This window comes from Dermacentor andersoni, chromosome 5 (genome assembly GCF_023375885.2).
Source record: "Dermacentor andersoni chromosome 5, qqDerAnde1_hic_scaffold, whole genome shotgun sequence".
Taxonomy (NCBI): domain Eukaryota; kingdom Metazoa; phylum Arthropoda; class Arachnida; order Ixodida; family Ixodidae; genus Dermacentor; species Dermacentor andersoni.
In genome coordinates, this window is record NC_092818.1 from 188,733,351 (window position 1) to 188,760,747 (window position 27,397).

At 47.4% G+C, this 27,397-nt stretch overlaps 1 protein-coding gene across 5 annotated transcripts in view; it reads left to right on the plus strand.

Annotated features, from left to right (window-relative positions):
- LOC126531741 (acetylcholinesterase-1-like) overlaps positions 1-25,064 on the plus strand; it is an 81,704-nt gene extending 56,640 nt beyond the window's left edge. For 3 of the 5 annotated variants that reach the window (XM_050179446.2, XM_055071424.1, XM_050179444.3), the window contains exons 2-3: positions 18,902-19,051; positions 23,587-25,064. In XM_050179446.2, the coding sequence (XP_050035403.1) occupies positions 18,902-19,051; positions 23,587-23,773 (337 nt within the window). In that variant the 3' untranslated portion in view covers positions 23,774-25,064. Of the gene's footprint in view, positions 1-4,685; positions 7,031-14,365; positions 16,481-18,901; positions 19,052-23,586 lie in introns of those variants that run through there. The other 2 variants (XM_050179442.3, XM_050179445.2) reach the window with 2 other exon arrangements.
- The last annotated feature ends 2,333 nt before the right edge of the window (positions 25,065-27,397 follow it).

A 27,397-nucleotide genomic window follows, 5' to 3' on the forward strand; every position in this document is an offset into this window, starting at 1 on the left:
AGTGAGCAAGGCTCCACGGAACGTGTGCCTGCGAACACATCAGACGGCTGATCCATGGTCGCACGTGGGCCGGGTCCACGCGCGTAGTGTTCCGCACCGTGCGCCGGCTATCGCAACACTTTGGTTCCGTGAAGCTTCACTTACCATGGGAAGAAGGCACCTAAGGCTGTAGTCAATGTATTTAAACGCGGAGTCAGAAATGACGTTTTGCCTCCTCGCCGGCGCGCTGTGGTAGTGATGCGCGACCACCCGAAATATGTTCCGTATATAAAGCTGCGCGATTCCTCAAGCCACAACGAGAATACGTGTTTGTGCTCATTAACTCCGGATCGATCGCAAATGGGTCGGTGTGTCGTACGTGCCTCCGGTGCATTCTTGCAGTGCAGTGAGAAGGCGTACATATTTTTTTCATATCGCCAAACGTCTAGCTCGCAACTCGAAAAAATTTCAGAGTATCGCGAAGGTGCGCGCCATGCCGGCAACAGTGGGTGGCGGCGGCCATCCAGACTGCTGACGCGCTGCCAACGTGCGTTGAATAAGACACGGATTTCCTCCCTGAATTCCGGCTCTGTCTGGCCGAAACCGGGTTATTTCTACGCGTTTCTTCAAGTGGATATCACAAGCAACACCGAGATATCGACGGTAGTGGACGGACTGCGCGGCATAACTGCATAAAACGTGCGGCGACGGTTTCATGCCCGCGAAATCTCCGCGTCGCTTCATGCACGTAGTCTTGCGCCACGTTCTATGTGCGGAGCTGCAAACATACTTGCATGCGCTCGATGAATTCGCTTAAAACGCCGTTTACTTTCCAAATGGGCCTTGAGGCTGTGCTTGCGCTGAAAAAACGCAGCTTGACAGCCGATGGAATGTGTAGAATGTGTTCCGGTTGCCTTCATAGTGCTCGTTCGGGTCCTTTCAAGGCACATAAGCAAGCAAATGTTAACATTGCTTACTGCTGGGCTGACTGATCTGCATAATCGGAGCGAAGTGTACGCGGTAATGTTTATGTAGATTTCTAAAGTTGCGCGAGACGTATCGGGGATATAACGCCAGTAGCCGCCGCATGCCGACAACTTCGCGTTTTGCGGCTAGTGCCGTATTTGCGAATGCGTGCTTGCAATGTTGTCATTGATTTGTCAAATGAGCTCTCTGGACGCAATGCTCCACGTTGTAATATTATGTGCTATTCCACGCGAGACGCTAGCTTGTTTCCGTATACGGGTAGAAAAACTGCATTCTTTTTATAAAATATTTTTGTACCTTTAATTACGTCAAACTTGTAGTGCACTTACTTCCAGAACTTTTACTGTGTTCTGGAATATTGTCTTGTTTGTTCTTGAAGTTGCCCGTACTTGACTGTGGTGCGGTTCTTCTCAAAGTCCGCCTGTCTATTTCGATCGTACTCCTTTTATTGCAGACCGTTTAATCGAATCAAATCATTAACACGAAAAAGCACATTTTAGGAAGAGGTCTCTGGCTTGCTTTCTGTTGTCAGCAAAATTGGCATCTTAAGAAAAGCATGCAATCACAAAGTAAGATGTGGAGGCAAACGAGATATATTTATTTCACAACAGTAACATACATCATTGAAGAAAGTATTTGTTGCAACACCAAGTTTTCACACAATAGCAGGCATTCGACTGTAAAAACAACAATGTAGCCCGACGACTGTGCTTACTTTAACATTGCTACAGAGTTAATTGTGGGAAAACAAGGAACGTCTCAGCCTAGAATCAGTGGTTTGACAAGGGGACATGAGGGTCTTCGTCAGGTGTTCCTTGGCTTCCAGTTCCTTGTATTATGTCACCTGAACCTTCCGGCTTATCTGCTGTCGGCTGGTGGCAAGCTGGTTGGTCGACGTTTGCTTGCAAAGTGTATCAGAGTCAGTGTTTACGCACAACGCATTTTTATTCACGCTGAACGCTTATTGCTAGTGAATCAAATATAAATTGAAAGAACACGCATGCTCAACCTAACAAAATTGAAAGTGACCCCCAAAAAGCCTCAAGACATAATAACGTCCCAGCAATAGCAACATAGCAAGTTCAATCGATGTACGCATCCAGGAAGTGTATTTCTTTGGTGGTTAGTGCTATTGATGCCTCGGTTATGCATTTGTCGTCCCTTTTCCAAATCTAGCATGCCTCCGCTGCCAGGCAGGCTTTCTCGTCTTTGTTCCTCCGAAGAACACAAGTAGAATAAAAAATAGCGCAAAGAATAGCTGGCCGCGTGAACTGAAAAGCTTACTCAAAAAGTAGGTACTACGCGATTTTCAATAGCGCGAGGCGAAGCGAGCCGCACGAGCCGTTTACAGGGAACAGTAGCCCAAAGCAGAGCTGACCGCGCGTACCAAACAGTTTACTAGAAACAGTAGCGCAAAACAAAGCTGACCGCGTGAACCGAAGAGCTTACTTGAAAGGTAGGTACTACGTGAGTTTCGATAGCGCGAAGCAAAGCGAGCCGCGCGAACGGAACATCAAACAATAGCGCAATGCAGTGCGGGCCGCACCAACCAAACAGCTCACTCGAAACCACTTGTACTATCTCCATCGTTTTGAAAAGCTCCAAGTAGACCGAGGTGCGCGAACCGGGCAAGTACGGTCGCTTGAAAGCAATAGTCCAGGAAACTGCGGGTAAGTTATTCAACAAACTTACCTCGCACAAGCGGGTGTTCGAGGGCGCGAAGATTTTGCGGCCAATTCTGTGCAGCCACGCAGAACGTCGATCCCAGTCGTCCTTCCCGCACGGAATGCAGAAAAATGCCTTTCCGGACTCCGTTTGGTTGCTACACGCGAAGGCGCAGCAACGAGGCGTAATGTTACCGTGCCTGTGTTCGCCAGAAACAAACGGCTGTCGGCAGCCGCAAAGCCCGTCCGCGTTGCGTCCGCTTCGTGTTCGACGTGTCTAATGCAAGTGCTTGGAAGCGATATGGCGGCAAAAGGTTACGTGACCCGAGTGACCAAACCATCGGCGGCCGCGGCACGCGGCGGCGCGCGGAAAACAAATGCGATACTCTGAATTTTTTCCGTGACTCTATGAACCGCCGATGAACCGTCATGTTTTGAACGTATGGGCTTCTATGGAAGCTTCGCTACCAGGTATATTTACCTTGTCCCAAGTATCTTACTGTGTGAACTCAAGCAAAGCTGTTCGCATGCCTGTCGTGATCAGCTGTCAGGACACCCTGCGAAGCCCGAATGCCTTTGGAGCTAGCCGATTGAAGCAACTCAGAGAAAGTAGGTTACGAAACTGGATTCAATTAATTTACCATAATTTTCCAAAAGGCGTGTAGGATCCCTGTGTTCGCAGCGTATGGAACACGATGTGTGTTTTTGCATTGAAATGGTGCTGTGCACAACAGTCAGATCAAAGCCATAGCTTTATCGGGGCTATGCAGTATTCCCCCTCTTTTGTCTCTTTGGCACCGTACCCCCGACGTCGCCGTGTTTGTCCACATGCAGCTGCAAGAAAAATTGCGCTTGTGCGAGATGTAGTTAGGCACGGTTGTGCACGACTATTTGGAGAGCGTGCATCCTGTAATGAAAACACGCGTATATAACCGCATCACATCGTGCATTACCAATTAGGCTACATTGTTTCTATGTATTGAAATTACAGCACCTACGGTGAAAGTACTGTTACAACTAGTCAGCTACAACGAAAAGCTCATTCCCATAGTTCTCCGCCCAGTGAAATATTGTGCCGGGAACACCAAAACTCGGAAGCCATGCCTTGGTGTAGCGCTCGCACTGTATATGCCGCAGGATCTAACTAAGAAAAGAGCGAGCAGTATATTGTTCAACTCTTAGCAGGACATATTTAGGTCCTCTGTTTATAGGGGAAACCCCTTAAGGTGGGGTCAATTCAAGCTAGGAAATTCCCTTGTTATGTAGAATATTGGCAAGCTTGGCACCAATGGCCTTCGGGTTTTATTCGCAATAGCTGATGTCGTGCCAGTGATCACGGATAATGGAAAGTGGTGTGAGCCCACCGGACATTCTTTTTAACTTCCAGCGGCACGCACAAGCCGAATACCTGCAAACTGGATTGATGTGGTAGTGAGTAGCGAGGTGCCCATTACGTTGATCGTGTGTAAATACGACGCGCCCGCACTCGTTCTCGTCTTTTATACTCTGTATAATGAGGAGTGATTTCTGCCTAATAAACATGCCTGTCGTGTTTGCACGTCTTTATTTAGCTCTCACGATAGCAGATCTCTGGAGTGTGCTTCAATTCTCATGGCCGACGCACCGCTCGGGAAAATCCTGCGAGACCGTTTCGAAACTTACCAATTTTGTGAGAGCCGATGATAAATGGCGTGTGCATGTGCCCTAATATATACGTGCCACCTTTCTTCCGGAACTTGCGCTGTCTGTGTTACTTGTTTAGACTAGGTGCGCGAATGAACAGCCCGGAAAGCAGTAATATTTGCCCTCGCTCCGGCTCCCTCGCGCTTGTGACATGGCAAGGGAAAATGTGCGTGTCGCGTGCATACACTTGCCCTTGATCCCATTTTGCACGCCGTAGGGACGGAGGCTTTAGGCTCCCAAATGTTGCTTATCGCGGTCGTAGTAGAGCAAAACAAGAAGGCGTAACTCCCAGACAAGTGAAACCTGTGAATTAGTTCCTTGAATCCAGGTCAAAACGTTTTTTGACTGTTCGCTCAAGGCGCGAAGTATGGTGCTTCAGGAGGAAACGCGAAATGCAGTGATTAATGGTCGTGGCAAGAATGGGGCCATTCCTCTCTCCATGGCTCGAGTCGCACTATCGCTGCATGCTTTTGCATCGAATCAAACAGTGCGACTGGGCAGGCAGACGGAAGCATTCCGGCGTTGACTGCTCTCTGTCGTCGTCGTCGCACGGAGGCACCAACTGATTATGCAGGCCAAGCGGCTACACCGGCGCGCGGGATAAGGGGGCTCACTAGCGCGGGGTTTCCGCGTGCGGGCGTGTGATCATGGTGACCTCGCTAAGCGACCTTAATGGTGTCTTTTAAGCCGCAGGAGAGGAAGGGAAAAATTGAAACTAAAAGAAACAGCAACACGCGCGTAACTTGTGGCCTAAACGAACCGTGGCGAGCACGACGCCGTCTACTTGGCCGCATGATGGCGCGCCAAGAAAGAACAGAGACAAATACACGTGGGTGCTCGTACCTTCTTTCCTCCTCTAACGGGGGAGGACTATGCGCGCACAAACTCGTGGTTCCCCGAGCGATTAATGCAATCGCAATAAAATACAAAAAAAAGAAAAGGAAAACAGGGTCGGAAGAAAGTCGTTGCGTGACGCGGCGTTCGGCTTCACTAATAATTGCTGAATCCTATTGGCACTTTAGTTGAAGAGGGAAGCTGGTGGTGTTCCTTAGAACAAAGCCGCCTCTCGAACGGACAGGGACGGACATGCAGACCGTTGCCGCTCACTTTCTGCAGACGCCGGTGAAGGTGACGGCGGGGCACCGGGCCCGTAGGCACCGGTGTTTGATTGTCGTCGCACTTGTCGCCACTGCCGCCTTTGCCGCCGTCGGCTCCGCTTGTTTGCCGTACGGTGTCGAGGCGCATAGCGAGGATGTGGAATCGAGCGCACCAATCGTGCAGACGGATTCAGGTCCTGTCGCCGGTATCAGACTTCGAGGCCAGAACGGCGGGGTCGTCGATGCCTACCTGGGCATACCGTTTGCTAAGCCGCCGACAGGTGAGCGTCGCTTCATGCTACCCGAGCCCATTACGCCCTGGAAGGAAACCCTTCAGGCAGTGTGGAAGCCCAAGGCTTGCGTGCAGACCAGCTTCGAACTGCCCGGCAGCGTCAACATCAACACCGCGGACACATCCGAAGACTGCCTCTATTTGAATATTTGGGTTCCGCGACCTGAATGCAGCAACGGCGCGGTGTCTTGCGATCATCTCTTGCCCGTTTTCACTTTCGTCTACGGCGGACTCTTCGTTTGGGGGTCGAGTGCTCTGGGCGTCTATGACGGCCTTGACTTCGCGGCACGGGCGCAAGTAGTGTACGCAAACTTCAACTATCGCGTCAGCCTGTTCGGTTTTCTCAATGCCTCATCGCCAGAAGCTCCTGGCAACATGGGCATGTACGACCAGCTCGAAGCACTGCGCTGGATTCACAGAAACATCAAGCATTTCGGCGGCGACCCCGACGCCATCACCTTGGCCGGACATAGCGCCGGAGGCATGTCCGTCAGCTATCACATAATGTCCGAGCTTAGCCGAGGACTGTTCAAGCGGGCAGCTCTATTCAGCGGCACACCACAAGCCCTCTCGTATTCGGATCATGCGGACCAGCACCAGAACTTCCGTACACTGAGCTACCACCTTGGCTGCGCCGATGCTAAGCTGCCGGTAGAGGCCCAGAGGGACGAGATAGTTCGCTGCATGCGCAAGTGGGACGCTCACAAGCTCGCACTGGAAGCGACCAAGGCGCTACCTTTCAAGTTCGTCACCATATTGCCGGGCTACGGAGACGCCTTCCTCCGCCGGAACCCGCTGGACCTGAACAACCCGTTCAACGTTAAGGAGATCTTCCTGGGCACCACGCAAGACGACGGGGCGTACTTGGTCTACGCGATGCTGGACCAGCTGAAGTGGCTGAACGGAAACTTGGACGGCCCCACGGTGTTCAGGGTGACAGTGAAGAGCTTCTTCAACGTAGACTTTGCGGCTAGCGCCAAGTACTCGCACCTCTACTTCGACGAGAGCGGCGCTCCTCACGAGCAGTGGGAGATCGAGAAGAACCTCTCGCTGCCTCTCACCGAGGGTGCATTCGATTGCGGTACGGATCTGTATGCCTCATCGGCGCTCGCCAGCAACGTGACGCTGCTGCGATACGAGTTCACGCACCGACCGGCGCGCAGCATGTGGCACAAGTGGGTGACGGCCACGCACATGGACGAGCTACCCTTCTTCCTGGCCACCACGGACAAGCTGAGCAGCGGAACGACCAGGGGGGATGAATACGCCAAGGAGCTCCAGTTCTCGAACGAGCTGGTGGACACCTTGGCGAGTTTCACCAAAACTGGGTAAGCCGGTGGGAGTATCTCTCGCAGGCAGTAGCTTCCTATCTTTAGAATTGATGTGGAGACGGAGGGGCTGGAGCGAGTTAAGAAAAAAAGACGAAGAAAGTGAAATAGAAATATAAGAGGATCTGACTGCTGCATTCAAAATTTAAAACGAAGGAGACAGAACAGCGGATGAGAGGAAGTAGTGCAACTTCGGTGCAAGTCTTTACAAATCACAGCTGAGTGAGCTTTTTACGCATATGGTATCTGTGGTTGTATACGCATGCTGCTGCGTAGTCCCTTCGCACCTTAGCTTTTCTCTCAAACATTGCAAGCAAAACGCGTGAACGGCGATTTCCTCCTCCCAGCAGACCTTGCAATTGGTCCTACCGAGTGGAAGATCTGAGCTCTGTCTGCAAATACAGACAAGCCGGCTCTTTATTGTATGATATGCTCCTTCAGCTTTGACTAATGATAGATTTCGGCATTGTAGCATGTAATGACATGTGGACGCATGTTCACCATTGCGCAGCTCGTCAACAGTGCGTGATATTATAAGTGTGTGTTTGGAAGGAAAACAACTTTTGCTGCCAGCGCGGCAGCTAATGATGTGTCGAGTGGTCGAGCACATCTGGTGAAATGGAAAAACGTATGACAAGACATTTCAAAAGCATCGCTATCTTGACCGAACCATACTGCAAAGAAAAAAAATGTGAGAGAGAGGAAGAGACAGAAGACGCACAACAAGATCTACGTGAAGTTTCGCTATTTTCACACCATTCATTTCGTCACAATATTACTGTGAAGAAAGGAAAAAAGAAACTTCCTACAGTTAAGGCAAATTTCGCTTCAAAGACACTTTATGCACATCTTTCTCGTTGACTTAGTAATATTTCACCTGCTTGACTACGGTAGTTGGGACACAAATTTTCGCGGAATCATTTAGATCTCTCGAGAGCATTGAATGATAAGCACATGATGTGTACACCGCTGCTTGTTGCAATTACTGTAGCTTTCACTCATCAGGCTTCCTTGCCACAAGCGCAAACGTGCTGTCCGTGTATAACATGTACAGGTGCATCCCAGCGCACACGTTAGTGAAGGTTCAGGAAACGAATAATCATGGTTGCTGCACAGCTTCCAGCAGCAGATAACCATCAGAGCGAAGTAGTGTCTTTGCAAAAATGTTCTTTTTTTCCTGGCGAAATGCGCTGACAGCATGAAATCGTTACTTATTTATTTATTTATTTATTTATTTATTTATTTTGGTTATTGGAAATGTAGGAACAAGTATAGTACGTCATTAAAACTTCTTTCTGGGCGAGTATAGTACGCTACAGGCGTCTTCACAGCTTAAGTCGTGTGAATGAAGGATGGTGATAGGTGCAGTGAAACCTTGCTAATTTATTGCTGGTAGTGCGTTCATTTATGCAACTGAAACACCGTTGAGGAAAGCCTAATATCTCTGGTAACCGCATACTACCGCGTTCCGATTAACCTGTTGAAAACACGAGCACTCACATATTCGTGTGTGAAATTGGTGTTGTGGCTGTAGCCCCGGCGTAAGTGGGCTCAGGTGTCCGCAGAAGCCTTGTCGTTTACTTTTTGGTGAAGAGGCGTTATGCGTAGTGAACGAACGCCGTTCAGGTTCAGATAGAATGCCCTTGAGCCAGCGACAGCTGGTTCTCCGTTGTAGCGCTGTATTGTCAGCTTGGCAGCTGCGATACATGGTTTGGGACCACTAATGAAGGACACTCGACGGTGTGAGGCGCTTACATGGAAGGGGTAGCTATCGAAACTCGCTGGATGGTTACCCCCACAATTAACGCAAGCAAAATCTGCCTTGCAGGCTTTGTAACAGTGGGTGTCACCGCATAGTTTGCAACTTTGCGCTCTGCCTGCAACATCTACGTATATTATGGACGCCCCGTTCACACTTCGAGAGCTACAGACAGCACTCAGCAGCCTGCGGCGTCGATGTGCACCAGGTCCTGACGGCATTACCAACTAGATGATGCAGAACCTACCTCTGGAACACCGAAAGACGCTCCTAAGCTATCTCAATCGAGTGTGGGAGACTGGCGACGTTCCTCCTTCATGGAAGGTGGCTTGTGTTGCCCCAGTGCTGAAGCCCGGCAAAGAAATGACAAACTTGGCCTCGTATCGTCTTATATCACTGACGTCGTGTGTGGCTAAGCTCATGGAGAAGCTGGCAACTAAGCGTCTACCTTGGTGGCTCGAAAATAGAAGGGCTCTGCCAACATGCACGACTGGATTTCTCACAGGTTTAAGCGCGCACGATAGCGTCTTGGACTTGATAAGCCACATTGAACATCATAGAGCTTTAGGCCTTTCAACACTAGCTATTTTCCTAGACGTATTAAAGGCTTATGATAGCGTCCTTCAGAGCTCAATACTAAATAGTTTGCAGGCCATAGGCGTACAGGGCTATCTTCTGCGATTCATTCACTCATTTATCAGTGAACTTAAAATTCAAGTGCGGTTAGAAAGTACCATAAGTACCGAAAGGGCGGTATCGCGAGGTGTACCTCAGGGAAGTGTTACTTCCCCAACGCTCTTTAATGTTGTAATGGCTGTTCTCCCGCTGAAGTGCAATAACATTGCAGGCATGTCCATATGTCGTTATATGCGGACGACATTTGTCTTTGTTTAACCGGATATCAACACAAGCGTTTAGCTCTGATAGCTCGACAGGCATTACTTTCAGTTCAAAATTACCTTCAAGGTGTTGGGTTGAGTTTCTCGGTGAAAAAATCTGGCTTCATCATGTTTCCAGGTAGAGCAAGACGGTATGCGCGGCTGAAGACAGACCTTGATAAATCTTGCCTTCGTCAATTGAAGCACATGCGCCTTTTGGGCGTCATTATTGGCTACCGTCTACAGTGGCGACGAGCTGTGGACTCGATTGTGGCATCACCATCTTCGCATCTCAATGTGCTCCGTAGAGTTGCAAGTGAACAATGGGGAAATCACCCTTTTTCAATGATCAGGCTGCACAATGCACTGGTTATGAGTCGAATAATGTACCAGCTTCCTTTAATTTCCCCCTCGCTATCACCGCTGGAACGACTTGAGGTTTTGCACAGAAAGGGCCTAAGGAGGGCTCTTGGCGTACCGCAGACTGCTCCTAACAATGCAATACTTTATGAGTCTCTATCGAGACCTTTTAGCCTAGTCGCTTCACAAAGGTTATTGATGCAAATTGGCCGCCTCAAACAGACAGTAGCCGGGCGAGCCCTTCTACAGCGCCTTCGAAAGAGATCCGAGTCCCGAGCGTACTTGGCCCTTAATACTCTTGGTTACCTGGGTCTTGACGCTAGAGGTCGAACTAAGAGGTTGAAACCACTTTGGTCATTCGCAAGCCTGGATTGTTCGTTGACAATTCCTCACATTCGCGCTAAGCGGAGTTCTCCTTTAGCGGCAACGCCTTCGATCGTACTAGGACATCTTGAGACTGAATATGCACGTCATCTTCAAATTTTTAATGATGGCTCTATGGACAAGGTCAGAGGATCTAGTGCAGCCGCTTTTCACATTCTCTCTTTGAAGTATGATTGGTCTGTTCGCTTCACTGCAGTCGTGTCCTCCACAACGGCCGAAAGCGGTGCCATTGAGGTAGCTCTAAAGAAGCTACGGTTTTGTACGGGTCAACCTGTTGTCATTCTTAGATTAAAAATCTGCCCTTCAAAGGTTAGAGCACGGGTTACCTACTGATGCCTTATGTCTTAGCTCCCTACGCTTGGTGCACAATCTCCATATCAAAGGCTTCTCGATACGCTTCCAATGGGTGCCGTCGCACATATGTATCATATGCAACGAGATGGCGGACAGCCTCGCCCATAGAGCGCTGTCTGGGAATCCATTGAGAAAAGGGCCTCAAGAGGACAAGAGACTCTTCAGAGAAGCGGTGTTGTGCCACTTCAATTCTTTATGCAGCTCACCTCACAAGCCATGTGTGACCAAGGGCCTCAAAAGAAACCAAGTCACTTTACTGCTCCGCATTCGCACGGGCTCTGCTCGTACCCCTGCGTGGATGTATAAGACTGGCCCTGGTGTTGTCTCGATTATGTTCAACGTGTGGTGTGCGCGGTGACATAGAACATTAGCTTATGCGTTGTACTCTGTATAACGCGTAAAGGAGTGTGCTATTCGGGTCCTTCAAGAAGACAGGAGTCCCTCACAGTTCTTTTCAGGGCATTGTTTTCCCGCGCGGAAACCAGTTGTGTAGGAAGGAGGTTTCTCACCTTCTTTTAAATTACCTGCAGGACATGGATTTGGCCTCCACATGGTGACCTTAGGAGTGACTATTTGTAATTGTGAGGTCTGTGACTGATTTATGTAATTTATTTATTTTAAGTGTCGCTACGGTGGAGCATTTGCCGGCAGCAACTGCAAGGCTAATCCCACCAGTAGCCTACAACCACTCAACTCAACTCAAACAAGCTGCGATACATGTCGTTTCGCTATCCGAACACTAAAATGTAGAATGTAGTATGCATTTTTAATGCATACTACATCGCTCTGGTAAATTTATACCCTGACGCGACGCTGTTGTGTTAAGAGTCTAGACATCTGTATACTTCGCCTGAGAGCATGCAGGAAATTGGCGAAGTGGAGCGTTGTTCTATCTTTTAACACCAACGAGTTCAGAAATGCGTGGTGCCGACTCGCACCAGATGAATGCCCTTGATCGCGAAGGCTAAGCACGCGGATGAGTGCGAACTGAAGTGTTTCTCAGATGCAGACAAGATAATTATCAATTATTCTTATTGAGTTTCGAGATCACGGCTTGATTATATTTCCTGGATGAAGCCCAAGTTTTTATTGACGTGACCAAATAAGGACATGTCAGTGCAAGGAACCGACTGCTACTTGTCACATCAGAGAAGTAGGAGTACAAGTCGCAGAAGATCACAGAGGCGAAACACACCTGTAAATTACCATAATCCCAATAAATACTCAAAACAAATTATCGCAAGAGAGAAAAAGCACATCCTAATATGTCATGTATGCTCCAAATACTCAAATCGATAAAAGCACGAGAGAGGCCGAGTGACCCACATCACTACCCTTATAAAGAGCAATACAATATACGAAATCATGTTTTTCAACCAAACATCTGGAGTTGTCGTTAGCATGCCAGACCGTCAGCCACGCAACCACCTCCAGCTTTTCACTAAAGACAGAATCTCTCTCTCTCTCATCGTCATTTTGGCTGGGCAGAAATACTACATTCACTGTCTATTCCAATACTAATCGGTTATGCGATTAGTCTGCTTGGGTATAAAGAGGCCACACGAAAGCAGAACGAAGGCGTTGGGCATGTGGGGATATACGTTGCTAAACGTCGCATTTCGGTAAGATATGCCGTGATGTTTATGCATACTTTCGGAGTCAACCGCTTCTGATATCACCTCCCATTTCGGGCCAGTGAAGAGGACGCGTCCCCCGTCTTTTCCGCGAACAAAACAAGCTAAAAAAATTATGCGCACTATGTCTGACGTGCTTCCATAATGGCGTCGCTCGCTCTGGATAGACGCACTCACACAATCCACTTGCGTCATCGCTGCCTTTACCTGAAGTTCTTAGCCCTCAATGGCGCCGCGAACTTCATCGTTTAAGTCTCTGTTTACCAGTTCCGTAATAAATTCCGTCCATTACACCGGCCAAAGTGCGTTCGGAATTCACCGCACGCAATGCAGTCCATTTCGAAGCCTAGCTGCTTCTCTTGAAGTAAACGTTCTTTTTTGCATATTTCCTGGAAAGCTTAACTTGATTTAGAAGTTTCTTACCTGCGTCTCTTTTTTTACAATTGTAAAGTCAATAGGTGGCTGCGCACTATTTTGCTTTACGAAAGAGTGATCCGGTTTGTAAAAAAAAAAAAAAAAATAAACATACGAGGATATCATGTAGTCGCCCTATAGAACATGCTGCACCCTCATTGAAAATCGGTAAGTGTGGCCTGACTTTCTTTTTGAATTTTTGTCGCCCTGCAAGTGATGCACCGATAAGTGGTATTAGAGACTAGTCAGGACATCACATGTCAGCCTAGAAATTTGATGACAGAAAAGCGAATCAGCACATTACAACCACGTGAGGAAAGCAATTAACGCAGCACTAAGAAAATGCTAACACAAAAGGGCACACTCGCCGCTGTCGCTGAGCCGCACTTTTATGAGAGTGGAATGAACGCTCGTGCATGTAGTTATCTGAATAACTTAAGTGCTTCTCAGAGAGCCCCAAGTAGTCAAAATTAATCCGGCGCACTCCCCTCAGGCATCCCTTAGGACCTGCAGTGCAGCTGTGTGACATAAAAGCATACATTTTATGCTCCTTTTATCTCAGCGCGCCGATATAGTGATATCACAGCTTGATCTCATCCTCAAATTTATGTTCGTCTAATAGTAAACGACAGAGTCAAACATTGGGCAAATGAAATTGGTTCAGAGGCTGCACACAATGTAACAAGTTCGCTACATTTAAAAAAGAAGAAAAAACAAATATTGCTCCGGTTACCGGCAGTTACGAACGCAAGGTGAACCGCGAACTGTATCTTGACTGAGGCGTCTCTGTGAAAAGAAGCCACCGCTCTCCAGACATATATAGAGGGATACGGGTCTGCAAAACGGCAACTTAAGCCCTTTCCTGGCGCAGAGCCGTTCCTAACTTTATGGCTGTTAGTGATATTTTCCAATATAGCAAGTGGTCCGCGCACAAATCGACGCCTGCACTCCACCTCGTCCGGCTTCTTGATGTTTGTGTTATCTCCAAGTTTGTCATTTGCCGGTCACATTTTTTTATATTTGGTGCAGCAAGTGTAGCCTGGCGAGTCGCCATTTATAACTCAAGCCACGAGCACTTCCACTATTGCGAGTCTTCGGGTGAAGCACGCTTCATCAACAAGGTTTAAACTGAGGTGGTTTTAACCATGAAGAAATTCACGTATTACGCGCATGGCTTAGCTGAACTTATTGCTGTCCACCTTTGCAACGTGCAACGTCAAAGAACGCAGGGATTTGAAGCTGTGACACAACTTCTCTACGCTCTTACCACGGCTTTCTTTCTTGCCTTAAGTCTATCTTGGATCATCTTGCCCTGCGCTGAATAGGTATGTATTTAAAAGTGCGGACGTCCTTATCATGTAGAATTTTGCTGAAGGTCACTTTTTCTTTCATATTTTGCAAATACAGCATATACCGAAGTGTCGACACGCATTGTGGCAAACGCTGAAAGCACTACTGTTGGAAACTCTTTGCACAGATAAAGGGCCCTCACGTAAATTTTGCCGCGCGACATTTGGTGCGTTCTGCAGCTCGTTAAGCGCGCAGTCGTTTCGGAGGCGTCGCATGCGATGGCGCTCTGCTGTCCTTCCAGCGGCGCGCACCTGGCCACTGACCCGCGCCCATCCGTGTTGTTGCCGGAGGGGCAACGGGCCGGCAGGCTGCGCTGAAGGGGCACCGGAGACTGAGCCGAAGGGGCATCGCAGCACTCCCGAGACTCCGACAGCGGAGAGGGAGTGAAATAGCGCGCGAGAGAAAGTTGTTTATATATACCGCCATGTGGGGCGGGTACCTTCCTGAGCACAGCGCGGCTGAACCTGCTCTCCGCATAAAGTGACGCTGATCGTCCGGTGGGTGCGGACTTGGCCATTCTCATTCCCTGTGACGCTCTCGCAGCAAATCGGCGCCTCCCGACAGCTCGAATCACCGGGATTTGACATTGAGCGCGCCGTACGCCTACTTGACGCTGTCCCGCTTGTTGGCGAGCATATAACACGCGCAGCTAACCGGATCCTCCCTGACAAGGTCGCGTGTACGTTTTGGACGTAAGTTGGAAATCATTTCTCTGCGTCGAGTCACGAAGACGTGTCATGGAGCTAAAGGGCACCTCGCTGTCTGTCTTGGCCCTCTTCCTTGTATTCTCGGCAAATGCCGCTGCTGAAGACGCACCTGTGATCCGAACTACAACTGGCGATGTCGTTGGCCAGAGACTGCGCGCCAATGCCAGAGATGTCGATGCCTACCTGGGCATTCCTTACGGTCAGCCTCCGGTCGGCGAGCGAAGATTTATGAAGCCCCTGCCCGCTTCGTCGTGGATCGGTGTGTTCCGCGCGGATGCTACGAACCCGGGCTGTGTCCAGACGGACTTCGTGGTCACTGAAAATGCCAAAATTGACATGTCCAACTCGGTCGAAGACTGTCTCAAGTTGAACGTATGGGTACCCAGGCGTGACTGTGACGGTAACAGTGATATCGCCACCGTCGCCTCCACTTGCAAGAGTAGCCTACCAGTGTTTGTATTCATCTACGGCGGTCTTTTCAGCTGGGGATCAAGCTCTCTGTTCCTGTACGACGGACTTGAATTTGCCGCGCGCGCCGACGTCATTTTCGTGAGTTTCAATTACAGGCTTGGCCCGCTCGGTTTTCTCAACGCTTCAGTGCCGCGAGCTGAAGGTAATACAGGCTTGTACGACCAGGTCGAGGCTCTTCGGTGGGTGCAGAACAACGCGCGCGCCTTTGGCGGGGATCCCGGTGCGGTTACGTTGGCTGGACAGAGCGCTGGCGCTGTCTCGGTCTCGTACCACGTGTTATCCGAGCTAAGCCAGGGTCTCTTTCAGCGGGCTGTGCTCCTGAGTGGGACGCCGGGCACACTCGCCTATTCGGAGAAAATCAACCAACATGAAAATTTCCAAGCAATCTCTACAGCTGTGAACTGTACTAATTTTTACCTCCCCGGAAGAGAGAGGATCGACGCTGCTTTGAGCTGCCTTCAGAAGGCGGACGCCCACCGACTTGTTCACGACGTTGAAAAAAGCATGGCCTATCGGTACATCACCATTCTTCCAGGCTACGGAGACTCGTTTCTTCCACACAGCCCACTTGATCTGGAAAAAGCCCGAATGAATGTGAAAGACATCTTTTTGGGCACCACCCAGGACGACGGCGCTGTGCTTGTGACAGCCATGTACTCAAAGCTGAATTGGCTGAAGGGCTCCATCGATGGCCGCACTATACTCAGGGTTTTTCTTCGCAACTTCTTCCACGTGGGCCTGTCCAAGAGTTCGCAGTTCGAAGATGCTTACTTCGGCCGTGCCCAGCAAATTTCCGAGGTGGAGATGCTCAGAGCGTTGTCTTCAGTAGTCACGGACTTGTGCTTCAACTGCGCCACGGACTTGTTCGCTCAGGCAGCTCTGAAAAACAAGGTGTCTCTATTTCGTTATGTGTTCAGCCACCGGCCATCTTACAGCTTCTGGGGAGACTGGGTCACTGTGACCCACAACGACGACTTGCCATTCTTTTTGGGCACTGTGAGGGTCGACAAGAAAACGGTGCTGGAGAAACACAATGACTCGTTCGGCGAACTGATGCGAGAAAAATTCTCGATCACGAGCGAGGAGCTTAGTTTTTCCGACGAGCTCATCGAAGCCCTGGCAGAATTCTCTTGGACTGGGTGAGTCGTATCGACGTAGAGGGACCGCATATTGCATCAGAACTTTGGGTTGTTTTCCTTCGCACCCTTGCTACTCGTTTAACCACACCTTGGTTGGTGGTACTTCCGCACTTCTAGAAATTTAAATGCGAAGTACTAGGAAAGCCTCCAGGAACGAAGCTTCAGTTAGATGAGGTTTCGTGGCAAACAAGTCCAACTCTAGAGTTAACGTGCCCGTGTATTGGCCGCTTTACTGTAAATTGGAGCTTCATGTGTCTACCTTTTGCGCACTATCAGCAATATCGCTGCTTTTCATGGTGACAATCATAATAACAAAGTGAGAGAGCTAATTATGTTTGTATTCTAAGGTATGCGCCAGAAAAACAACAGCCGAAGTATTGAAAACTATTGACTGCGCGAAACGACACGAACGACACAGAAAAGATACACGGACAAACGCTGTGCTGTTCTGTGTCGTTAGTGTCGTTACGCGCTGTCAGTAGCTTTCAGCATGGATTACCAACGTGCCCAACGTACTGTCCTTTTGAAGCCGAAGTATGTTTAATTTCACTTTCTTGCTAGCAGCTTGTTAGCTGCAGGTGAACTTGTTAGTTGCAATCGTGAAGCAGAGGAGGCAGCAGTAAATGTTTCGACGGTACCTTTTTACATTTGAACCCTCGCTGTGTCGAAACGATGGGACTTGGTGCTCACGTTGCCAAGCCCACTAGTCTTTGACCTCGTCGAAGTTCTACATTGGGACGCAGCCGCGACCTCGACATCACGTTAATTCAAAAACTTGTCAGCCAATGATGCAAACACCATTGTCAGTCGGCGTTAATCGAAGCACTGAAGACACGTACGGTCAATAACCACCGCTGGGTTCCCCTGGTGCCACCGTGCCTGTTCACCGTGGTTGGGTCACTCTGGGCCAAGGTGAAATGCTGCACCCTCGCCACCTTAATTCGATTACCTTGTGGCGCGCTGCAGACCTGGCCTTGGCAAGCTCGTAATTAGCGCTGAGGCGGTTTCGTAGCTCCACGGGCCTACACTGGTCGTCCCACTTTGCCGACACCGTTGGGTAGCTCGTGATTACCCTATCGCCACTCTCCCTAAATGTCCTTTCTCGTTGCGACGCGCATGGCACCTCGTAATAACTGCTAAAATCCACACGCGTACTTGCATTGACCTCGACTCGTCTGTATACCCTAAAGCAGTGCGCATAGCTCATTCGTCCGATTTTCTTTCGAAAGATGAAGCACCAACAGAGACAGCACATTAAGAAAGAACAGTGACAGGCCAAGGTGTTTTCTGCCATTGCTCGTGTTCCACGACAAGCCCCACAACGTGTTCTACTGCAAATCCGATTTTCTTGTAAACGAACACCAGTCTTACCTTCTTTGTTTTATTTTTCGGCAGTGAAAATGTATGCATTCTTTCAATATTTCATTGGTTCCTCTGGACTGGCATAGTTACACGGTTTTCCAATTTATTGACTCTGTTGGAGGGCTACGCGCTACATCACCGAATGACGTAATGTAACGGAATACTGATTTGAAGTCGACAGCCGTTGACCGAAGCTTGCATGCTCCTCTTGAGCAGACACATAATTGGAGGGGGCGTCCCTAGTAAAATCTAGCAAAACCTTCAATTCGCTTTCGCGTAATAATGGGTAATGGTGACCTTTCGTCGAAGCGCGTACTCACGGGCACTACAATGGAGCCGTGATGGGATTCTCCGTTCTTGCTTCGTAAGAGAGTGAAAAATGGATAAAAGAATGTTGACGTGGGCTTCCCGTGCATTTCTGCTGTCTCCGTGTTTTGCGTCACTGGCCTGCGAGATTTATTCTTAGCCCTTAATTGTACTGTCGGGAATAAGCAGAAATCGGACGATGTAATAGCTTTGGTGTAGCTGTCCGCTGGCGCGCCTAAACGTACGTTACGACGAGAACATGACGGCAAAACTGTTATTGTACTTCATGAAAACAGCTCACATGTTAGGATTCTGAGTTTGAGTCAGAGGTTTCTCCTCGTGAGCTTAGATACTGTTCAATAACATAAGGCTTGATACGTCATTGGATGACCGGGGAAAAGCATGGTTGAACATACGTTGTTGTGGGAACGCGATGAAGTCAGGTTTTATTTTGCTAAATTCCTTTGCGCATATGAGCTTGTCTGTTTATTGATTGTCTGGCCTTTATTCATGTCAGGGCGTCTGCTATTGGACATGCTGGAATGATTTCTTTCGAGACAAACAGTTTGCCCCATTTCTTTTGATTTTAATGTTGCTAGTTTCTTTTCTTTGTTTGGTTGTTTCTTTCTTTTTGGTAAAACCTTCGTATACGGTGAAAAAAAATTAGCCTGCGTTTGATTTCTTTGTGCTACAGAATATGGCTCACTGCCGCATTCACAATTAATTTTGCTTTTTTTTGTCTTTATGATGCAGGAAACCAAAGATTCCGAAGAGCGACATGGAGTGGCCAAAGTACACCAAAGAGAGCAAGGCGTACGTGATACTCAAGCCGAACGACTACAGCGTCGCGTACGGACCCAGGTCCAAGAAATGCCACCTCTGGGAGCCATACCTTGTTAAGAGGTGAAATTTTGCTTCTAAATCGTGGTATTTATAATAAATGCAAATCGAGTTTAGTTGCAGGAACCAATGCCGAAGTAATAGCGTATTGCGAATTAAGACCACAACAATGAAACCTATTGGATGAATTAGAAGAAATAGATTTCTATGTTAGTAAATACGTATAATATAACTTATTGCGCATGTTGCGACAACCAAATAACTCTTACTTTCTAAATTAAGCTTTGAATGGGAAAGTTGGCATTACCTTAATGTGGCACTAAACTGAATATGATATCCAAGTGAAATTCTCAACGGCGACTTCAAGAAGTCGTTCTTTATTTATTCATTTTATTTATTTATTGTATCTCATAAGGCCCGTAACCAGGACACTACATAAGTAATCGGCATGGAAAATCCGTACGAGTTAGATGGCGTGGTTTGACAGTTGGTGTTCACTGATGGTAGTCTTTGACGTAGTAGTTCTTCGGAAACCCGCAAGGTGGAGAGAAGTAATGAATAAAGGGAAAATCAGACATCCACCCGTTCGTAGCAATTGCTACAAAGGAAGCCCATACGGGTTCCTCGAAAGAAAAGCCTCAGAGTTGAAGAAAAATTCGTCCTGGTCCGGGACAGATTTTCCCTTTATTGATGGTAGTCTTGAAACGTGAGATGTCTGGGATCAAGGCGATGTGGACAGCAGGTCTAACAATCGCTAGATTTGTACAGGAAAAAATAAAAGGAGAGCGCTGAATGGTAATTTTATAAGCACGTGGAATATATGCTGCATTATGACGAATTAGGCGAGCTATGCGGTGCATGGTAAGGGTTGTAACAGCGCAACCAAGACAAGGACAACAGAAGGAATAAAACGACGACACAGCGCTGTGTCTTGGTTGCGCTGTTACAACCCTTACCATGAATCCCAACCAACTGGCCCAACTTGCCGTTCTGATGGAGCTATGTGGTGGGCTGGCCTGATGACTTGATTACCAAAGGGCAGGAAATAATAAAAAAAAGATTGATGATATATAAACGAGGGCGAGCTGATTTGCAACGGTCGGCGAGTGTAGGAAGATGAAGCTGAGCTTTTGATTCAATGATGTTGGAGTTTTACGGTTAGTCAGAGTGCTAAATTTAGTGGATGCCCTCTTTTCTCACCCGCCGTCGCGGTAACCCAGTTGGTCTGGCGCTACGCGGCTGAGCTCGATCAATCCCGGCCACGGCGGCTGCATTTCGATGAGGGCAGAACGCAATAATTCTCGTGTGCTTATATGCACGTTAGAAAACCCCGAGTTGTCAAAGATTAATCCGGAGTCCTCCACTACGGCGTGCCTCATAACCAGATCTCTGTTTTGGCACGTAAAACCTCAGATTCTATATGAAAATCCGGTTTACAATTCATCGAAAGCCAAGATAGGTCAAGCTAGGTCAGCCTTTCGGCTAAAGGAGCCTTTTTTACGAGAGCTACCGTTCCCGTTGTTATTGTAGAAAGAAATGCTACGAGAATAGATCAGGAGGGTTCTCCGCTAACGGACATATTTTCTTTGCGATCACAGCGTGCAGAAATGCGCAACTAGCCTTGTCATGCGAGAGAGCGATGGGCGTGAAAGAAGGGGGGGGGGGGGGGAGTCCGGCTAATGTCAGAAATAAGAAGAGAATGTGCAACGCCAATTGAATCGCGTATGCCTCGTTTCCCACAAGTACGAGTGCACGCACCGCTGTTGCCCGGTTCATTCTCCGTATTAGGCCATCATGGACCTCACGCAAAAAAGGTTTGCGCGAGCGCTCTTTGCATCCGGGAAAAAGACAGATTCAGCCTTGTTTTTGCACCGTAGGTCTTTCTGAAATGACCACACGCGCCCCGCCTCTTGTGCGAAGGACGACAGTCATTGTGGCACTGTTTACGCGATCATTGGGAAACCGCTCTTTTCTTAAAGGGTCACATGCTTCGATGGGGGCTTGGTACTCAAAATAACGGCATCGACGTATGTCGGCCAAGGCTCGTCCCACATAAAAACGCAGTAGCGGCTTGAAGAACTGTTTCAAGGCTTTTGAACATTTCACTGAAATTCACTGCTTCATATCCCAAGGACAGAAGAAAGAACTACGAAGTTGCATTTTCTATAGGTATTGAGGTTGTCTTAAGCGATCCAGTAGCTTCCTTCGATAAAATTCGCAGGATAGGCCAGAATGGGTAAATGCGGAGAGCTCGGTTTGGCAATTTCTACCACGAAACTTGAAGCCTTAAGTCTAATCGTCGCCGCTGAACGCGTATTGTCTCACAACTAGTGCCTTTTTATCTGCGTCTATTCTATCTTGTTTTCTAAATGAAAGGGGGAGGAGAAGCTCGGCCTTGGCCTACGTTACCTACTTAGCTCTGCGAGCCATCAAATGATTTGCAAATGAGAAACCACGTCAGACATTGTTCATCATATGTAGACCTAAGCTGTCGGCGCTCATGAAGTTGCATGATGAAGGAAAGTCTGCAGAGTTTGCACCTTCGGCCTGACGGACCCGTGAGAAAATGACGCAGGTGTAAAGGGGTTGATTGCCATATTTAAAGGAAACAATTTTCTCAAGAGCAGCGCAGCACAATTACCTTATTCATTCATTTACAAAACTTTTTTAGAGTCCTGAAGCGCGGTCTTTTATGGTATAATATATTTATGCGGCGCAAAGAAGTGTTATTGACAAGGTGGTGGCACACTATTTCCTGCAACAAGCTTCTGAGAATCCTCTCATCTCAAAATTATTACCATGGCCTCTGTGTCATTGTCATGTGCAGTATATGAATCTTGCACATCTCCGTTTTCAGTTCAAGCACGTAGTATTCTTAGTAGATTTACCGAAATTACTTTTCAATTTTCCGAACTACTCGCTGCGGCAGCCTTCGAACAATACGTACGTCTGCGGAGCCTGATGCTCTGGATTGGGGTGGCAGCTGAACAATGTCCTCCTGCAGAGGCCATCCAGGGATAAGGACTCGCTGAAAGCCGTTCTCTTATCCGTCTTCTCTAGTGCCTTGGTTACATAGCGAATCTTTCGACACACCACATAGCGTTCGAAGCTCGGATTAAAATGAATGCTGGTAGCGAAAACTTCTATGAAAGCGGGCGCGTACTCTCCGATACTCCTTTTGAAGAATGGAGCTCTGACCTTGGCTAAACACGGAAATAGATTATGGAAAGGTTTGTTGCGTGGGGTGTGCTTGGTTCCGGAAGAATGGAATACGTACTTCAATGAAGCCGTTTACGCAATAAAGAAAAGGATAGCACAAGCCTTCGCACTGTATGCAACCTTAATTAGCCGGCCATAAGGAACTTTGTTTTCAATCGTCCTGGTTAATCGTAAATTTGTGGTCTGCGAACTTCTGGAGAACTAAACGTCCTTCTGCAAGGCGTTGAGGGGCATAAATTTGCCTCTAACGGAGAAGTGTTTCTTAAGAAAAACGCACCAACTATAAAAGAGTATCAGTGATACTGTTCATAGCATTGCGAAATTAACAGGGGAGTTTCAACTTAATCCCCTTGCCGCGGTACCTTTGTTACCTTTCCTTATTCGTTTCTAAGTACGGATTTAACGTTCAAGAAGAACTGCCTAAGTTTTCTGCGGCCTAGCCTGGACAATTAGGCCTCACTGTCTTCCGCGTCCGTTAATAAAGGGAGACACAAATTCGGAAAGTGGTGCGCTCAGTAGGATTACGGATTAGCATAGCAATTTTCCAAAGAAATGTGCACGCCTCATCAAGGTTGGATGACGTGCTGGAGCAGTTTATGACGCAACTTCTCAAACTGTCAGACCAACTTTCTTCTTATTTCTTTTTGCGGCTTAGCGATGACGCGAAATTGCAAGAAAAGGCGAGCGTTCCGTGGTTATTATTATTTTTAACATAGAATAAACTTGCTTATCCCTGCCCAGGAACCTGTCGTTATTTTATTGCACGTTATACGAAAATTGGTAATTACGAAATTTGCTTAAGAATATGTGCGCTTTCTATCTACTACTATGTGGATATGGGAGCTCTTAATCTTTAATAGCGGTCGAAACCTACAGTGTTACAGGCGATTTGCACACATGTAATTTCATAAAACGGGGGAAATTTTGGAATGAATTGGTTGGTTGCTTCAATTCGAAATTAAATCATGTTTGTTCTTTCTCATTTCCATATAACAAAGGTGACACGAAATTCACGCAAACGCCACTAACCACGTGGCCGCGCATTAACAGTCGGATATACTTAGTTGTCCGAACAGAACCGAAATCATACAAGATATAACACGCAAGTTATGGCTTTGTTTCGTGACAACGAACATGTAAAGTAACATGTCATATTCGCAGTAACACTATCTGAATATATAATACCGCTCTTTGGGTACATTTGAACTAGGGTTCTCAGATATCTTTACTGATACTGGCTGTAGGCTAGTTCTTTTTTCTGTTCCGGTTTGGCGTGTGTGTCGGTTGCGCGTTTCTGCGCGTATCTGCTACCGGAAAGAACGTTTGGCTTGTCTCTTGCAGTACTCACAGCCCGACATTTTCTTTTTTCTTCGACGCAGGCAACCGTCTCCAACGACGCCCGCTCCCAAGCACAAGCCGACGCCCAAGCGCATGCCAGAGAAGCGCCCTGGAAAACCGCTGCGGCCGCTCGACAACTTCGTCGAGTCTTCGGCATCCACCGGTCCGCTGTCATCAGCCACGGCGCTGGCATCAATGCTCTTCGCCATCGCCCTCGGCCGGTCATGAGAAGAACAAGGGACGGGGTTGGAAAAGCGTGAAGTGGTGTTATCCCGCTTCGTAGAGCTTTAATTCTTGGCGCTTGCGGAAGTGCGCGTTCTTTCTACCAGCGCTGCAGGGACACTTTATGCTGGCCAGCGGTAATTGTAGCCTTTCACCGTGCTTCGGTACCTGGCGCTGTGTCTACGCAAATGTCGTTCATGACAGTGGCGAGTGGCATGTTCGCTTTTTTTGTGAGAAACACGGCGGGAAATTTTGATTTGAGACTACGATGGTGAACATGGGCCACCATACTATTACGCTCATATTAGCGCAGTAAATGAGAAACTACCGACATGTTTTACAAGGCAGACAGTGCGTAGGCATGTAAATTGATGACGATGACATGTCAGTTCAACTCTGGCTTTCTAATTGAACTGCTCATCTGGCTACATGTTATGAATCTAGACATAGAAATTCAGTGTCTGTCATTTACATATGCGATATTTATTTATTAGTGATACACCAGCACAAACTAGAAGTCGTATTCGAGTGTAGATAAACTTTTTTTCTGGTGTTCACGTGATAGATCGAGAATTGTCGCGTTAGTCAGTTTGTTAACCATACAACACTGTAAAGCTGCCGGCATGTGTGAAAGTCATCCAAAGCAAACGCTCGCTAGCCAAAGTCACTAATCGTGAACTCTTTTCATGTGGCATAGTCGCGAGCTTAAAACTGAAGCAGAAACGTGAAATGTTAGAATAACGAAGTTCTAGCCAAGCAAACTTATTGCCATAGTGGCTCACTTCCTTTGGTTTTTGTTATATTTTGATCTTGGCCAGCGGGTTTTACATCGAAGACATGTGTGTAAGGCTGCCGTAACAGAGTAACACAAGTTCATCAGCCGAGTACATATAAACATAGACTACGGCAGCTGTTTGGAGAGTTGAAGCCCGCTATCAGTGTATCTGGAAATGTGTGCGATCAGCCAAAGGGCGCCAAATGTTTCATCATATATATAATGTTTTCCTCACTCGTGTACGCCTGTAAATACCCATCTTGTGTTTCATCTCGAGGTATTGTTTAGCGTGTTATGCGGATACGTGAATGTGTTCGCTTGCATCTACTCTTGTGTTAAAGAAAGAAGAAGCACTGATGCATTGTAATATTTGAGGCCTTCTAGACAGATAGGTGCGCCATTTTTCATTGATTTTTCATTGACTTTTTATTCATTTTTTTATTGTGTGACAGGAACGCATCTGGTTGTTTGTGACTATGAAATAAATGAAATTCTAATAAAAAATACTTTTTGCTTTGAAAATCATTGTGTGTGCGTGCATGTGTGTATGTTAGCCTGTTCACGTTTCTAGAACTTGCTTCTGCATTCATGAGATCCAGGCTTTAATGCATCATGAGCAAATTAGCAGCTTTAGCTCCCGCCATGAGCTCTGCGCCATAAGCACTGCTTTTTAACGTGCTGGCTCGTGAAGCAAAGGCGTCTCTTGTGACATGCATATTTTGTGAACCACCGCTTCAGATCCTAATTTACTTGTATTCGCCAAAAGTTCACGTCCCTGTATAGCCAAACATTGTGAACTTCGTAGCTATGCTGCCTTGTCGACTATCTGGGGTGGCGTCGCTGCTTCAGCGGTGCATATGTATAATGTCTTTCATGAGTGAGGTACCATAAAACACCAAGTGATGGTGCGTAAATGACCCTCGTAGAAGAGCCACTGCTTGGCGCTGGCACACGGCAGATCAAACTGCTGTATCCGTTAAGTACGTGCGCCTTTTCGCAGACTGAACTTATAAACTGCAGCTTATGCTCATAAGCTCGATGGAAACATCTTCGATACTCTGATAAACCGGCGTCAAGGAGCCACATAAAGTGAGGTGGGGACAGGTTGCTTGATCCACCCAGGCTCGTAAATGTTCCCGGCTACTGCTCCGTTCTAGCGCGACCTATTATATGCGGAAGGGTTTGAAGCCAGTCATATAATACTGAAACACAAGGGCATCTATAGTAACAGAAGGGAATATTTATGACGAGGATATAGTCGAACCGGGCTGCAATATGTTGGCCGTCATTCATCTCGAGCCGCACAACTCGCCATTCGTACTCCAGATCTGCATGACGGAGGAATTTTAGGAGGAGCCGAAACACGTATCTCCTGAATATCCAGTGCTCTCGCGGGAACAAAATGTCAATTGCGTTTGTGTGCGTGAGGCACCTTGTGCTGCAGTCTGTTTATTGGTATACCTTCTGTGACAAGTGGCTCCGCGGGATCAAACGGGAAAAGGTAGTTCAATGAGGCCCAACTGTAGAGGTCGGACTGCTCCTATGACTGCTCCATTTCACTTACGTAGAGAAAATATAAATTTGCTTCGTCTCATTTGTTGGGTCACGCATGTTTTTATGACTTATCCGTAAGACTGGTGGACGCAATGTAGCCGCATGTGCCCTAACATGACCGTGGCCACCACTTGAAATGTGCCCATGTATCAAAGTGAATGTCCGCGAATATATACAATCATATCATAGGAAGCCAACAAACAAAGACAACAAGGGCAACACAGGGAAAATTACTTGTACTTAGTTAGGGAAATAAAGAAATTATAAATTAATGGAATTGAAAGTGGATGAAAAAACTTGCCGCAGGTGGGGAACGATCCTACATCTTCGCATTACGCGTGCCATGCTCTACCAATTGAGTTACCGCGGCGCCGTCTTCCCATCCACTTTCTGGGGTATTTATGTGTTACTACAAGAACAAACTCTGGGAGTGTTAGCCAGCGCCACCACTCCCAATCTTGGCGGCGGATGTGGAACATATCTTCTGCCGCAGGAGTCACGAGTATGTGATCCTTTTCGGTGAAGGCAACTGGTCTCTCTCTCTCTCTCTCTCTCTCTCTCTATATATATATATATATATATATATATATATATATATATATATATATATATATATATATATATATATAAAGTGCCTTGAGCGGTCAGTCGCGCATCAATTTTGGATGTACTCGTGGGCTTCCTTCACGCTCGAAAAAATTGTCTTATATAGACCTATTGAGGGAAAAAAAGCTGCATCGAGAGTTTTTCATGTTGCTCTACAATTTTCTCTTTGACACTTTTAATCTAATCATAATATTTGAGATGTTAAAACTTAAATCAAATTATGGGGTTTTACCTGGCAAAACAACAACCTGTTTATGAGGAACGCCGTAGAGGGGGATTCCGGAAATTTAGACAACCTGTGCTTCTTTAACGTGCACCTGAATTTAAGTACACGGGTGTTATTGCATGTCGCCCCCATCGAAATGTGGCCGCCGTGGCCGGTATTCGATGCCGCGGCCTCGTGCTTAGCAGCCCAACACCATAGCAACTAAGCAACCACGTCGGGTTTATTTGAGAAGTTGATTAATAATGAAGACTAAGTGTGTATTGAGGCGGAGTTCAAAAAGATAGTCTGAGTATCTCCAAGCGACGGCAAACAACATTACCTTGGTTCTGTCCCGCTATGTGTCATTTACATATTTTTAAATCTTGGTGCATCATAGTTGGGAGACCCTGCATATATATATATATATATATATATATATATATATATATATATATATATATATATATATATATGCAGGGTCTCCCAACTA